This window comes from Halyomorpha halys, unplaced genomic scaffold (assembly GCF_000696795.3).
Source record: "Halyomorpha halys isolate HHAL.00 unplaced genomic scaffold, Hhal_1.1 Scaffold2317.1, whole genome shotgun sequence".
NCBI lineage: Eukaryota > Metazoa > Arthropoda > Insecta > Hemiptera > Pentatomidae > Halyomorpha > Halyomorpha halys.
The window spans coordinates 64,646-80,040 of record NW_027105791.1 but is presented as its reverse complement, the minus strand read 5'-3'; the positions used below and the strand labels follow the sequence as shown (position 1 = coordinate 80,040).

Genomic DNA, 15,395 nt, shown 5'->3' with positions numbered 1-15,395 from the left:
CAGTACATTAAAAAAAAAAAACATTCTCTCCCTGAAAAATCCCAGAGGGTAAAAAAATTCCCCCAACCTGCACCTGCAATCAAAACCCCAACAATAGTCTTTTTTTAATATTTGGGCTAAATTTTATTACATCGTCCAGCGGCCGGCGTCATTAATTAACTAAGGAATTTAAAAATTTATTTGTGAGCCAATGCAACAACCATTAATACTGTATTTTTGGCTGGAACAGAGCGAAGCCTCCGTGGCGCAATCGGCTAGCGCGTTCGGCTGTTAACCGAAAGGTTGGTGGTTCGAGCCCACCCGGGGGCGATTTTTTTTTTTTGTCATGTACCTAAAATAATAAAGAAATACTTATTATATTAATCAGTTTTGACGTACGATTAATTATTTACCATCATAATTTACCTCATCAATAACCTTAACAATAAAATAATGAACACATTCATGTCTTTGTTTACATTCTCACCTAACAGGTATTTTTCTTTTTCTCTACTTCTTCTTTCTCCCTTGTGTTACTATTTTTTGTTATTGTCTGATTATTTTCTAATTAGTATGTATTCATCATTTATCTATATTATTCTTTTTATATTGCAAAATCCTGTTTTCTAAACTCTTATCATTCTCATATTATATTAAAATAAAATATTGTTGAGGTAAGAATTATACAAAACAAATGATAAAAAAGTTATTACAAATCAGACAGTGCTCATTTAAATAAAGAAATAAACATAATGAATGGTGCGGGAGAAAATTTAAATAATGAGGAATTCACATGAGCACTGTCTGATTTGTGATAATTTTTTTATCATTTGTTTTGTATAATTCTTACCTCTATAATATTATATTTTATCTCCTATTAATATCATCCACTATCTACTTAATTTATTGTTATGTATATTTGTTTTCCATGTTTGCTTCTTATTATTTTATTTTCTCTGAATTAAGGTTGTTATCTCGTTTTTATTTTTAGACCTGAAATTCAGGTCAAAATGTCAGCATAAATGAGTTTTACTTCTTTGTGTGTCATTAATGACCACACCCCTAACCATCTTCTCATTTCAAATCAACAGTCAACTGTAGACAGCTGATTAAATTATTTTAAAAGTGATAAAAAATTAATGAATCTCCTTTAGCATTTCCATGCCATACTTCAATGTTAAGCCATGATTTAATTGAACAAATCAATAAATAATTTAATAACCCAAAGGCCATTCACTATACTGTCTATAGATCTTTGAGGACAAACCCAACCATTTTTTAATTCTTATCTATTTCATTACTTCAAATGATATTGAGACATTAAATTAATTTTATTATAATTTTGTTTTTTATTTTATAAGATTGTGCTATAGGGATTAAACACTTGTTTCATCCTATTTTTAGTTCTTTCATTAGCCGATGGTAGATTAGTTTCAATTATGCTAAGAAATTTGTTCTCTTTCCCTTTGAAATGGTAGGAAGGAGCTAGATTATCATGATAATTTTTTTAATGGTTTTAGTGATGGTAAGAGGTGTTTGAGGTAACTTTTTTTCAGGATCTTATTTGCAAACTCTTATTATTATTAGAATAATATCATTGAATAGTTTATCTTATTATAGCTGTACCATGCATATCATACCAAGTCTAGTCAAATTAGACACTTGACCATATGATTCAACAATGACTAGTTTTATATTTTTTAGAACCTCCGAGACATTTAAAACCTAGAAGTACACAATAACACCATAAAATACAATCTTTGAAGTTTTATATGCAAGAACTTAGAATCATAATAGAAAAATATAAATATTAAGCTTTATTCATCCAAAAAAATATATTTCAAAGAATTAATTCCATGTGTTTCATTATAGGAATATGAACAAGGAAGATTTTAAATATTAAATTAATGACTGAAATAATTTTGAAAAACTGCATATTCAACAATTAGTAATAGCAATGGGAAAATTTTAAAAAAAATAAGGAAAAACATTTAAAAATAGAACAAAGAAAAATTAGCATAAAAACTTATTTATATCAGTGTAAAATCATATCACAGAAAAAAAAATTATACAAAACAGTCAAAGTATATACTTACAAAATATTAAATAGGGAATTGTAAAACAAAATATACAAAAAAACTATGGTATAACAATAAATAAATTCAGTAAAAAACAATAAATAAAACCACAGTAAATTATTTTGTATCACATGAAAACTAGGCAGTCTATTTAATGTCATTTAAGAATTAAAATCTGATATTAATCAAAATACATTCATTAGCTGAAAAATAAAACCTAAAATTGACTAGTTAATGAGTATTAAAAATTATAAGGGTAAGAAAAAAATAATACTAAAAAAATTACATAAATTACAATCTAAATTAATCAGTACTACCAAATACAGCAAATATAATAATTACATACAAATACACAGGAGTAAGAATACATTATCCAACAAACCTAATGCATCCCAAAACCTCAAGTATAGCAAAATTTGAATTTATTCATCATTTCTAATTGTTGCATCAAAACAATTAATATGTTTACTCTTTAATTCAATTGAAGATTGAAAAATCAATTAAAAAAACAGTGAATCTGATTTTTAAATTATTTTTTATTATTTATTTAATTTGTTTACGATTGTGCTATTTGAAATGTCCTATATCTCTGATTGTACTAACTTTGTCAATCAATTAAATAATTTAACAAAAACATTGTACCTGCATTATGCCAAACAAGGTACAGATGAACCTCAAACTGATGAAATCTATAAACTGAACTTGAAGGTTACTTAAAAAAATAATAATAAAAAAAATGCTACACAGAACTTTCTAAAGAAAGCGAAATTTTCTAAACTAATGAACCTAGCCTATTAAAGTCCATTATTAACTCAAACTTCTAACCTCCATTTAATTACTATGACAGTGGTTCCCAACCAGCAGAAGTACGGAGTGCACTAAACCAGAAATTAAAATGTATTAGTCCACCTGAACTTAGCGAGGGGGGTTGGAAACTTACCCCAGTAAAAGGTTTAAACATAAATAGGAAATGAGACTACCTGTATTACAGAAGTATCTGCGTTATAGCCAAGGCAGAAAAAAGTAAATTATTATAAGAACTATAAATACATGTATGGAACAAAAGATGCTGTATTAAAAAAAATTACAAGAAATCATTAATTAGTAATAACTAAGTCATGAAAAATAAAAAAAAATAAAAAAATCAGTGAGCAAATTTTGGTTTATCGACAAATACAAATTATTTAAAGAATAAATTCTATGGTTTAATAAAATGGTCATGGATTAAAAAGTATCTCTAAAATACATTCATAAGATTTTTCATGCATAAGTTGCTAAAATTATTTTTTATCATATAAAAATAATATTTTTTTACTTTTTAAGAAACTTTAATAAAACAACTTTAGTCATTGAATGTAGGGCTTTTCTCATTTAATGAACATCACTTTAAAAACCTTAGTTATTCGAAAAATCTTTCAATTAAACTGTTGGACCTTTCTGCGGTCCATTGTCAAGGCTCCCATGGACCATCTGTAGGGAACCACTGATTAGAGGGACATATTGACAGTAGGAAACAAAGTCTAAATCGGGTTTTAGCAAAAATTACTAATTTTAAATGCAGAGAATAACAAATAAAGAAAGCCGCACATCCGTTATATAAAGACAGTTAATACAACTTTTTCAAAAACTTACTTCCAAAGCATGGTGGAATTTCATTGCCTTGCCAAATAAGGTAAGATGTACATTCTTCTTTCTTATTAACACGTTGACTGCCAACTACGAGTTATCTCGTAGTTGGTTTTATTGCCTGTGACGCTAACCTACGAGATAACTCGTAGTTTGCTTACTTGGCTTAACTGACCAAACTTAAATGGGCTTCCTAGACTGAAATCTTGAAAAGTACTGTGGCAGTCAACGTGTTAAGAAGTATATGAAAAATAAATAAATAGCCTGATATAATTATAGAATAGAAAAGAAATATGAATTCAAATTTTAATTTCTACTGGTAAAAGAAATATTTTCATGTAAAATACATAAACAGTTTTGATAAATACATGTTCAGTAGATATAGGGTTCAACTAAATGTTTTGGTATTTTAAAAAATACAACTTTTCCACATCAAACTTAGTGTTTCTAACAATATTAAAGCAATATCAGTGACAAGTTATGTCCTAATTCTTTGGTTATGAGGTGGAAAACAGTTATAGAAGGGAGGTCTAGTAAAATCAGGAAGATTAACAGTCTTATTAGGCAGCACTGTAGTTACAGCTAGTTAGCTGTAAGTATGAATAGTTAATTTGAATTAATAAAAAAATCTGTTAAAATGCACATGTGATGCTTTAACTTTGTTGGAATGAGTTATAAGATTAATGTTTGGCATTAAATCATATATAATAGGTCAAAATTTTAAAGTCCCAGACATAAATTTATTTCAATATTTTGTAGAGATTTATTAATATATATACATAAATTTATATTAATAAATCAAATAAATTTACCTTTGAAACAGCTACTTATTTAACATATTTACAATAAAATATCTATATATAAGTATACATATAAAGTTAAAAGGCACTAAATAGGGATTATTTACCATGAGCCATTTCAATAGATTGTGGAAAAATAAATGCCAAACACATAATGCTAAGTTACATACAAATGGAAATGATTGTTTTATTAGATTACACATCTAATTAAAAAATAAAGGTTCAACTGATAAAACCACTTATGACTATGTGCCAAATAGTTTTCGATTTATTGCTCACATTTTCATTAGAGGTGGGATAAAAAATTTCAATTTTTTATATTTAAAATCAAATATCCTACTTCAAAAGAAACACAATATCCCCATTTTTCATGCCTTAAAGAACTCTTATTTTATAAATTAAAGCAATAAAACAAAAATCAAAACTATTTTACGGACTATTATTTTTTAACAACCAAACCAGATTAGATTGATTAAAATGGCTGTGAACAATTTAAAATTTCAAAAGCTTTTTGATATAATATAACTTATAAAAAAAATTTAATTCATACAAACTATGAAAGTTAAGGAAATATTTACCAGAAAAAAAAAAATATTGATTAAAAAAGATTATTTTACTGATATTCCATGAGGCAGGTTCTATAAAAAACATTATTTCTTAAATGTAAAAGATTAATATAGATTATAGGTAAATTAAATTTACTCCAAAAATTAACAATAAAAGCTCACTTTCTAGTGGGTAAGTTAAATGAAATGTGAATTATAAAATCACAATGAAGTGAAAAAATCTATGATATTTCTAAACAGAAGTATTTTGTTCAATTCTTGAATTTCAATAAAAATTTATATGTACTTCATTAACACGTTGACTGCGTGACGAGATAACTCGTAGTTGGTGTTATTGCCTGTGACGCCAACCTACAAGATAACTCGCCCTAGCCAAATAACTCGTAGTTTGCTTACTTGGCTTAGCTGACCAAACTTAAATTGGCTTCCTAGACTGAAATCTTGAAAAGTACTGTGGCAGTCAACATGTTAAAAAATATCTTACTAAGCACCATTGAGATGGAGAGAGAAAGAGTGCTAAAATTTGGCACAGAAAGAGAGCTAAAATTTACTTTAAAACTTGGAAATGTTTTATTTTGATATTTTGGGATGAATGGGGAAAAATAAGATTAATTCTCATAACCAAAAGAATTACTTTATAGTCACTTTTTAAAGTATCTAATGGGTAGAAATACAATAAACTGATCCTAACTAAGCTTTCAAGAAAATAATATCACTTTTTACTCCATAGTCAGGAATGAGGCAAGGGGAGTTTCAAAATCCCAAGAGCCTGGATTTTTAAGAGAGGCCACTAAGAGTGGAATAAAAAAATCTTTTAAAGCTAACACCACTTAAATAAAAATGTTGGTTAAAAAAAAAAATATTTCACACTTTTATCATATTCCAAAAGTGTACTCCATAAGTTGCTTAGAGTTTAAAGAGAAAAAAATGCTGTTTATTCAATCTATGCCAGCAAGAAAATTGAATTTTGAATCAATTATTCAAACTTTCAGAGAAAAGGAGGTAAGAAGAGTGTTGAGGATAATTGTTATAAATAAAAACATTTTAAGCTCTACTTGAGCTATTATGAACATTTTATCCAAGTAATTATAATTAAATTATACTCCTACCATCATTATTAAGTCATTTTATAAAATAACTGTGTTTTATTTTATGTAAAACATCAATATAATTATTATTATTAGATAATAACTACATTACAATTCATATTATTAAAATATAGTAGTAAGCTTTAGTTTTATAATATCTTGATTTATTAATATTATTTTTAAAAAATGTATATGAAATATTGAGCAGAAGAGGGCTGCTGAGTTATTTTGCATTGGGTCTGTGTTCAGCTGGTGGCAGTTAAGAGAAACCAAATCCAGATTGACTTTCTTTAGACAAAATCTCATGGGCATCCTGAAAACAGAGCCTGAGTTTCCATGGTTCATACTCAGTTTCAGCATGCCATGTGATAGACAATGATCAATGAGAATGTAGAAAAGGTGTGGCCCACCTGAACCATGAAACCAAATCATGAACAGAGTGAATTAACAAGAAAAATAGATTGATGCTAAATCAGGCACCTTTTAAAGACAAAAATAATGAAGTACAAACACTAGACTTTGGAGGACAGGATGGATTTTTTATTTGGTAACACTGGTCTCCCATTCCGATGAAGCCACATGCCACCACATTTCTATCAGAATATACTAAAAACAACTAGTTGATAGACAATAACTTTAACACACAACTACAAAAAATAAAATTTTATTTCCCTACAATCCCCAATCCCAAAAAGAGCAAACCACGATAAACAAAGTCGATGCAGTATCTTCGTCTTACAATCATAAAACTTATATGTTTTCAAAATATCGAAAATTTTCACTTCACTGTTAAAAATATTTATAAAAAAATAAAACAGCTCAATACACAGTAAAAAAAAAACACACATATAAAAAAACTAGGAACTAATAATAAGAGAATAAGTAGAGAACACACAATAGGTATTTTTGAGCATAATATAAAATAATTTAAATATATATTAATATAACTATACACATAACCATGACTAGAAATATTTATATCGTTGAACGTCAAATTATATCGCTATGATAACATTGTTTAAATAAAGGAAAGTTTACAAGGACAAAAGGATTTATCAAAATATATACATTTATATAACTATTTACAATTTGTACTTGAAATCGTTCAAAAGGACACGAATATTCACTTTGCACCAGACAAAAATAGTGCAATAACAATATTAGTACATTGATAACAAGGAATGTAATCTTGATATAAATGTTTTTTAAACATTTCCTCTTAACCAAAAAGAATATTTATTGTTATTGGGTTAAGTTCTTTTTAAGGAAATATTCAAGATATCAGTGAAGAATTATGAGGCATTTCAAAATAATGTCAAGGAATTACAAAATACAAATAAGAGAAGTCATAAAACTTCATAGAGAGAACAGTATATACTCTTTTTGCCTTTTATTTGTGTATACGTGGACAAGTTAAATCCAAAATAAAATCTACTAAGAATGGAAGACATCATAAATGGTAGATAATAAAAAAATTAAAGACACTGTTCATAGCTCCTATTAACTATAGTAAAACTCCTCTCAACAGGACCCGTTTTATCGAATTTCTACATGGACAATTTTACAAAATGCAAGCCAAAAGAATGGTAATTTACCATTGAATATCTTCTAATGGATAATGACAATTACCACTTTTTGACAAAATATTCCTATTGTTTTGAATAATCTGAAGAATAAAGCAACATTAACAAACTATTAAAATATAGCAAATCATTTGTATGCACTATGGCAGAAAGGTTAAAATATTGGTAAAACTCAATTCTGGCATTCAATATGAATCGTTTATTTAAAAAAAAAAAAAAAAAAAAAAAAAACACTCAAATCATATGATTTTTACATTTTTTGAAAATAAATAACCAAAATATCACTATGTTTAAATTGTCATTCTTCAAAAGGCATGAAATAATTATACAAGTGTTAAACCTAGAGGAGTTTCACTTCATTTGTTTAGTGCACCTAACTGACAGCCTAAATACTAAGTGACATTTCATTTGAATTGTGATATTTATTTCATTAATGTGTACTTAATTTATTTTACTGATTTCAATATTTTTTCAAACACATCGATGTTTTATCTATTATTGTCTATAGTTTCTAACAATTTCTCTTTATTAGGTCACTTGTTATTCATCTTAATAATGGATGTAATTTATATTTTAATAATGTAAAACTCTATACATTATAATTGAATCTAATAAAAACTGTTTTTAAGACCTAATTGATCTCTGAGACATATATATGCATTACTGCAGTTTGAAAAAATATATCCTCCGAGTATGTTTGAAAATTAAAACAAATGTTTTTCAACTTAGAATAAGACTTCTACCTTCATATCTTTTAACAAACAACTTTTTAATAAATAAAATGACTTTTGTGATAATTTTATACCTACAGTATAAAACTATAAGTTAAGCCTAATAATGAATTGATAAAAATATAAAATTAAATTGAAAACTAAATATTTATAAACTAAAAATTGATGAGAACTTTAGTATGACTAGCATAAATTCATAGAAAGTTAAAACAAAAAATTAAAATACTAAGCATGAAATACCAATGAGTATCAGAAAATAAATGCAGATATACTCATAATATTAAATAAACCATGTTTTAAAATAGATAAAACCATAATAGCTTAAAGGTTTTTCAGCAATACAAATCATTATCATCCATAAAAACTATAAAGAAAATATCAGTCACACAAAAAAAAAATCATTAATTCTAGTAATAATTATAATGCCACATTTCCATTATAAATGTTTAAGCAAAAAGAATATGTACCTGGATTAACCTTATTTGCCTCATTGTTTTAACAAAATAAATAGATAAAAGTTAACAAAAACTAAAAAAAAAAATGGTGACAACTTTAAGCAAATTGCATCAATTCCTCTAAAGTCTGGAGTATAATGTCCACTGACAGTATGTGCTAGACGTTAGCCATCTAATGGAGGCCCTAAATAAACCATAGAAACTTCCGTATTGCCATAAACAGCTGAAACCGACGGATATAATTTTCTATCTGGTAAACCTGAGAAATAAAATTAAATGCATAAATAAAGTAATAAACACATATATAATTGAAACAATCATAATTAAAATTAGTATGAGTCAATAAATCTTTTTTGAATTACAATGCCATTATTAATACTTTTATGTCGGTGACACCAATGTTGTCATGTGTAAACCAAATGCTAGTTGCCAGTGACAACAGATTGGTTTCATACTCTAACAGCTGGTGATAGCATGTTGGTGTCATGCTAACCACATAATTTATTTTTTAATATCTCTTGAACAGAGAGCCCCATTTTGGCAATTTTAATTCTTCAGACTTTTGCCAACCACAGATGTGGTATTCATTAAAAAAAAGAATAGTTACCTATTAAAGTTAGGACTAGATCTAAGTATCCACTGCATAGTGTTAATTATAAAGCAATTACAACCCAAAGACAGTTCTAATTTTGACTAATAGTTTGATTATGTTCATTTTGTTTATTCTTTTGTTTGTATATATTTTAAGAGTTTTTTTATTTAATTATTTTTTTTTTAATTTTATTATGTATGAGATCATCCATCACTATTACCTATTGCCCACAATTGTGTGGCAGATTGTAATATCTATCAATAAATAAAAAGTATTATTTTATAAAAAAAAAAAAAAAAAAATTGCCTAAAACAAATTATTAATTCTAAAAGTTTATTACCCTTGGAAAGGGGAAAATAAGAGAAATTTCACAAAGTACTCTAACAACAGTCTTCTAATCAGAGAGCAGTGTTTTGACTCTGTCTGGATATGTAGCTAATAATAAAAGTTTTTAGTGAGTTCTATTTTTGATAATGTTCAAATAAAGTTACATTTTAATTTAAATTATTAGTGAAGAAGATTCTCTAAGAAACCAATTTAACTATTTGACAGGAACATCAGTCTGTGAGACCACTATAGTTAACGTCAATGGAGACAGGGGCCTTACATGGAGCTGTGTAATTAAATTAATCCTCATTTGGGACCTGAGAAGCACACAGTCCACAGTTGTTTGCTGGTTTCATTGTTTATCAATACTTAGATTTTCTGTGAAACAAAGTTGGTGTGTCAGTCAGAACACTCTTCTGGTTTTCGATTTGTTGTTTTTCTTTATCTGGAATATTAGGATATTAGGCCAGTAATCAGATTTTCATTTTTTTAGTATTCAATAAAAGAAGAAGTGCTTTGTATAAAGGTCTGATTGTTTTAATTAGACAATTAAACTTTCAATGATCTTTCCAAATATTTTTTTAAATATTAATTTTTTTTTTGTTTTTATAAATTATTTCTTATTATGATATATGTCAAATTGTGAACTTTCTCTTTTATTTAAATTGGTTAAATATTAACTCGTAAAACTTTATTAGTTCACAGAAGTAATAAAAATTATTTTGATTAGTTCAAAATAAAGAATAGGCACAATCCCTAATGTCAAGAATGAATTGCAATTTTATCATTACAAGAAATATGCATATTCTGGATTTCAAAATGATTATAAGTAGCTAAAACATAAACAAAATAAAAAAATATTTAAAATTAGGAATAAAAAATCTTATACCATTAATAATTTAATCTATTAACTTAAAACTAATTTATTGGTTAAAAGAAACATAAGTTAATACATTAATCTAAAACATAAATTATAGTCTCATAAACAGGCAAATGAATACAGTAAAATTATTTCCTCATTAAGGAGTAAGGTGGAATATCAGTCCATCCAACTCATTGAATCTTAGAAGAAAATTACCTCAAGGCTAAAAACTTCTTCAAGATTAAAAAATAAAAACAAATACATGAAAACTTTATTTCAAAAATAACAAGCTTAATAAACAAAACCAATTTACCTCTAAAAGCAACTCCAAGAAATTCATAATTTTTTTCGAATGATAAAGTGTTATCATCACAGTCTAGAATTACTCGAATCCGTTCCCCAACCTAAGAAAAAATAAAATAATATACATTTTATATTTAGATGAGAAAAACATAGATTGTGATAGTGCTTCCGTTCAGAGGAAGTAATACCACTTTAGTATTCAATCAATAAATGACTAAAAATTTTATTTTTTTTAACAACCTAACTAGCTATGCATTTTTCAAGATATGCTCAATACAGATGAAAACTAAAAATTATAAATAATCAACATAATTAAAAAATTCATAAACAAAATATAATTTAAAAGTTTTAAACAAAACATAATAAGCCAAAGATATATGAATAAAAAATATTACTTAATTAAGTAAACTATAATAATATAAAAACAAAGGGTTACTTAGAGGTTACTGTAATGTGTGTGTAATATAATAAATGTTACATATGACCAGAAGATTAAGAATACCTAAAACTACCATTAGGAGGATTAATAGGCAACTTGATGAGAAGGGCAGATTTGGAAACTTGATAAAGAAGACAGGCTGGCAACTTAATGAGGAGGGCAAACAGGTAACTTCACAAGGAGGGTAATTTAAGGCCAACTGGAAGTGAGGATTCCCGCTGATAATATATTTTTACCAGAGCAGCATATATTTAACATACAGAGCAGCGGGAACCATTCAGAAGCTTCATTTTACTTGAAATTTGAACATCAGTGAATACAGAGAGGAGGTGGCTTCCTGAAGTTCACCTTTAATTAATGATTCCACCACTTTAAGTTCAACTCTTTCAGTACAATATCTTTGAAATACTGCGTACAAAAGTTGAGTTAGTAGTAGTTTTGGGGTCGGATCACTTCAGATACTAAGACCGATCTCCAAGTGTTCCTAAAAGGAACCTTGAAGTTCATAACTGACATCCTGTTAAATTTTGTAGAGCTATTAGTGTTTTACACCAGCAATGTTTTCATTTTGATGCAGTCTCATGTTGCAAAAGTTGCTGGACTAAAAGAATGAGGTCAGCATACACACCCTGGGGTGTTCAACCAACAAACTCAACCTCATATTAAGAACATCTAAAGAACGAGCTAGAAAGATGAATCTAAAGATGACCAAATCCTTCAATGGGCCTACAAAATCGAGCCACTGAGTAAGGAGACCATATCGAACAGCAAAGAATTTCGAATTTAAACAGCAGCAGGCCGAGAAGAATATAAGCAGTGGTACAGGGGAGGAGTAGAATCACATGATATTAACAAAATTAATTTTTTTTTTTTATATTACCAAAATATTTAATTTAGTAAAATCCTAGAAGAATTCATTATTGAGTTTGGTGAATAAAATTGTTTTTCTAAGCCCAAATTTCTTATTCCACAATCTGTTATCAACTGTAATGGGTCCAGCTGGGATGTAGACTATACTTGGTACATACACCAAAATTTGAATTATTTATACCAGAGGGAAAAAACAACTTAATATTTGTATTTTGTTTTTTTAACTATATACATATAATTTCCTGTAGCATGGCAAACTTCAACTTGTGTACATAAGCCGAATGATAAAATTCCTCTAAAATTTTACTCTAATGGCCCTTCACAAGCAAACTTGGCCTGGAATAATTCATGGTAATTTTATAAACTAGTTCTGAAAAAAATTTCTTGGTCTTTCTTTCTTGGGCCTTAATTATGAGTACCAACTTTATAGAGGGTGACAGAGCTGGGCATTAGCTAGCTAATATTTAGTTAACTAAGGTACAAACTAATAGCTAAATAGTTTTCAGAATTAGTTCTGCTAAAAAATGGAACTAATTTAGTTATTAACTGTTAGCTACCACTAAATCTTACAACTAAATTACTTGTTAGTTAAAATGGACAACTAAAAATTATTTTAGCTATATATATATGACAACTAAAACTAATTATAATTATGTTTAGCTGTTGAAAAAACCAGATAATTAATTCTTTAACCCAATTAATGGTTAACCAAACCTATTTGGGTCCCTTCATAAGATTTCGGAGGCACTGAAAATTTAAAAAAATGGATTTTACGATCATACGAATGCCTATGGATTTATTTGTTACATATTGGTTAAGTTAAAATATATTCATTTTCAGCACCTCTGAAAGCATACATAGGAACCCCAATATGTTAGAAATCCTAAAGTTAAAATAAATTTGAGGAGAAGATGGTTGGGGGTGCGGTCAATGAAAAACACAAATAAGTATGATTAACTTATTTTAAATAAGTTAATCATACTTATTTGTGTTTTTCATTGACCGCACCCCCAACCATCTTCTCCTCATTTATTATCCAAGGTCAACTATCTCTCATAATTAAAATAAATTTGATACACAAGTGTGCGATCATAAAATCGATTTCATTTTCAGAACCTCCGAATACTTATATAGGGACCCCAATAAGTTAGAAATCCGAAAAATTAAAATAAATCAATTCATAAGCGCAAGATTATAAAATCAATTTTATTTTGATTTTCAGAATCTTTGAAAATAAATTAATTGACCACAATATGTTTGAAATCCGAAAAGTTAAAATCAATCGATTCACAAGCGGGTGATTATAAAATCTAATTTGTTTTTTCATTCTCAGGAAATCCAAAAACATATTAAGAGACCCCTATTAGTTAGAAATCGAAGACGTAAGTAGGAGCATAAGGATTTTAATGATTTTGTGCCACAAAAATGGTTGTTTGTACCTCTCAAATGTAGATTCAATATCATATCTGAGTTGAACAGCCCTTATTATAACAATTTATAAGTTGAAAATGTAAGTTCAATAAAATACAATAGGTTAAATCAAGATAGTTTCTTTTAGTTTCAATCTTGTATGAAAAGTTCATAGTAGAGGAGATATATTTTTGAGTTGAAATGATATCCACAAAAACGGAATTTGCATTTTTTGATCATTGTTGGTACCTTTTTGACATAATAAAGGTCTAGAAAAATATAATACATATATATATTTTTTGTTGCTATGCTGAATTTTTTATTCAAAATCACTCTAAAAAATTTGTGAGCCTTCAATTTACAGATAAGCTCAAGCTAAAAAAGATTTTTTTTTTTTTTAAATGAGAATAAATAACAAAATATCACAAAAAAAAAAAAAAAAAAATAGATTCAGGTTAATACTCAATAATTATGAGTAATGTGGAAATGAGTGATAATTTAACTTATAATGATATATTATTAACAGTAAAACAAATATATGTTATCAAGACAGAATCATTTCAAAGCCTAATTACTTATTAATTAAAATAAATAATAAGTACTGATAAAAAAATTGTGGTTGGTTTTCAACACACATGGACATATTATTGCCATTCATCATGCATATTCAATTGAAATGGACAAGTTTTTGACATATTGGTTAATAGTGTAAAAGATTAACCTAAAAAAATATATTTAGTTAATTAATTCCAATTTTTTATTATTTTAATGAAAACTATATACAGTTAAGAGTAAAATTGATGAGTCTGCCAATCATAGTTAGAAGTAATAAAAAATGGCAGCGGTTTCAAAAAAATATAATTTTTCATCAAATCAGAAAAAAATAATTTTTCATTCAGACTCCACATCTTTACAATTACCAACAACACTAAAAATCCTAATAGAATGTCATTCAAATAAGAGTAAATATGTTAAAATATAAGCCCTAAAAGAGCTATTTATGTTCACTAGTTCCCGAGATACACTTTTTTTTAAAAGCAACATTTTATAACAAAAAATCAGTTGTTAGAGAATTTATTTGTGGAAATCTATAACTCAAGAATCATTAAAATTACAGATGTCTATTAGCAAGCAAATCAAAGCTAGTTTAATGAACTATAAAGTAGTCTATGACATTTATCATCATAGCAGTAGTAGTAGTTTTTATGATATTTGCATATGAATATGAATTTTGCATATGAAATTTTGTCAGAACAACTAGAAATCAACATTTTGTAGATTTATTTTGGCAAATATCATGAAAACTACTACTCCTATGAAGATAAACAGCATTAACTACTAAATAGTATGGTCGACCTGCTTTAATTGAATGCTAATTAGCATCTATATGTCTAATGATTCCTGAAATATACTTTTCTCAAAATAAACCATTCAAAAACCTGTAAAATACACAACACAAAGCTATGTTTCCCAAACATAAAATATATCAAAATATTAACTAATTTTGTCAACCCTTAAAACCAGTCAAATACAATGTATCCTACAGGACACACAACTTTCTCAATTTTTTAAAAATATTTTTACTTGGGTCTATTGCAAGCTTTCTTTCAGCGCTGTACTTAGTTATTATTATAGAATAAGTGTGAGAATATCCAGAAAGTTATAATGATACAGTAGAAAACCCAA

General features: G+C 27.2%; 1 protein-coding gene and 1 non-coding gene across 3 annotated transcripts in view; one reads left to right on the top strand and one right to left on the bottom strand.

The window, feature by feature from the left end:
* The first annotated feature begins 235 nt into the window (after window positions 1-235).
* TRNAN-GUU (transfer RNA asparagine (anticodon GUU)) lies at window positions 236-309 on the top strand. Its single transcript has one exon. It is a non-coding gene; the product is annotated as a tRNA-Asn (tRNA).
* A 1,683-nt stretch (window positions 310-1,992) lies between these two features.
* The window catches only part of Fsn (F-box synaptic protein), a 29,326-nt gene continuing 15,923 nt past the window's right edge, over window positions 1,993-15,395 (bottom strand). For both annotated transcript variants that reach the window (XM_014437153.2, XM_014437154.2), the window contains 2 exons: window positions 11,001-11,091; window positions 1,993-9,165 (listed from right to left, as the gene is read on the bottom strand). In XM_014437153.2, coding sequence (XP_014292639.1) covers window positions 9,071-9,165; window positions 11,001-11,091 — 186 coding nt within the window. In that variant the 3' untranslated portion in view covers window positions 1,993-9,070. The remainder of the gene's footprint in view (window positions 9,166-11,000; window positions 11,092-15,395) is intronic.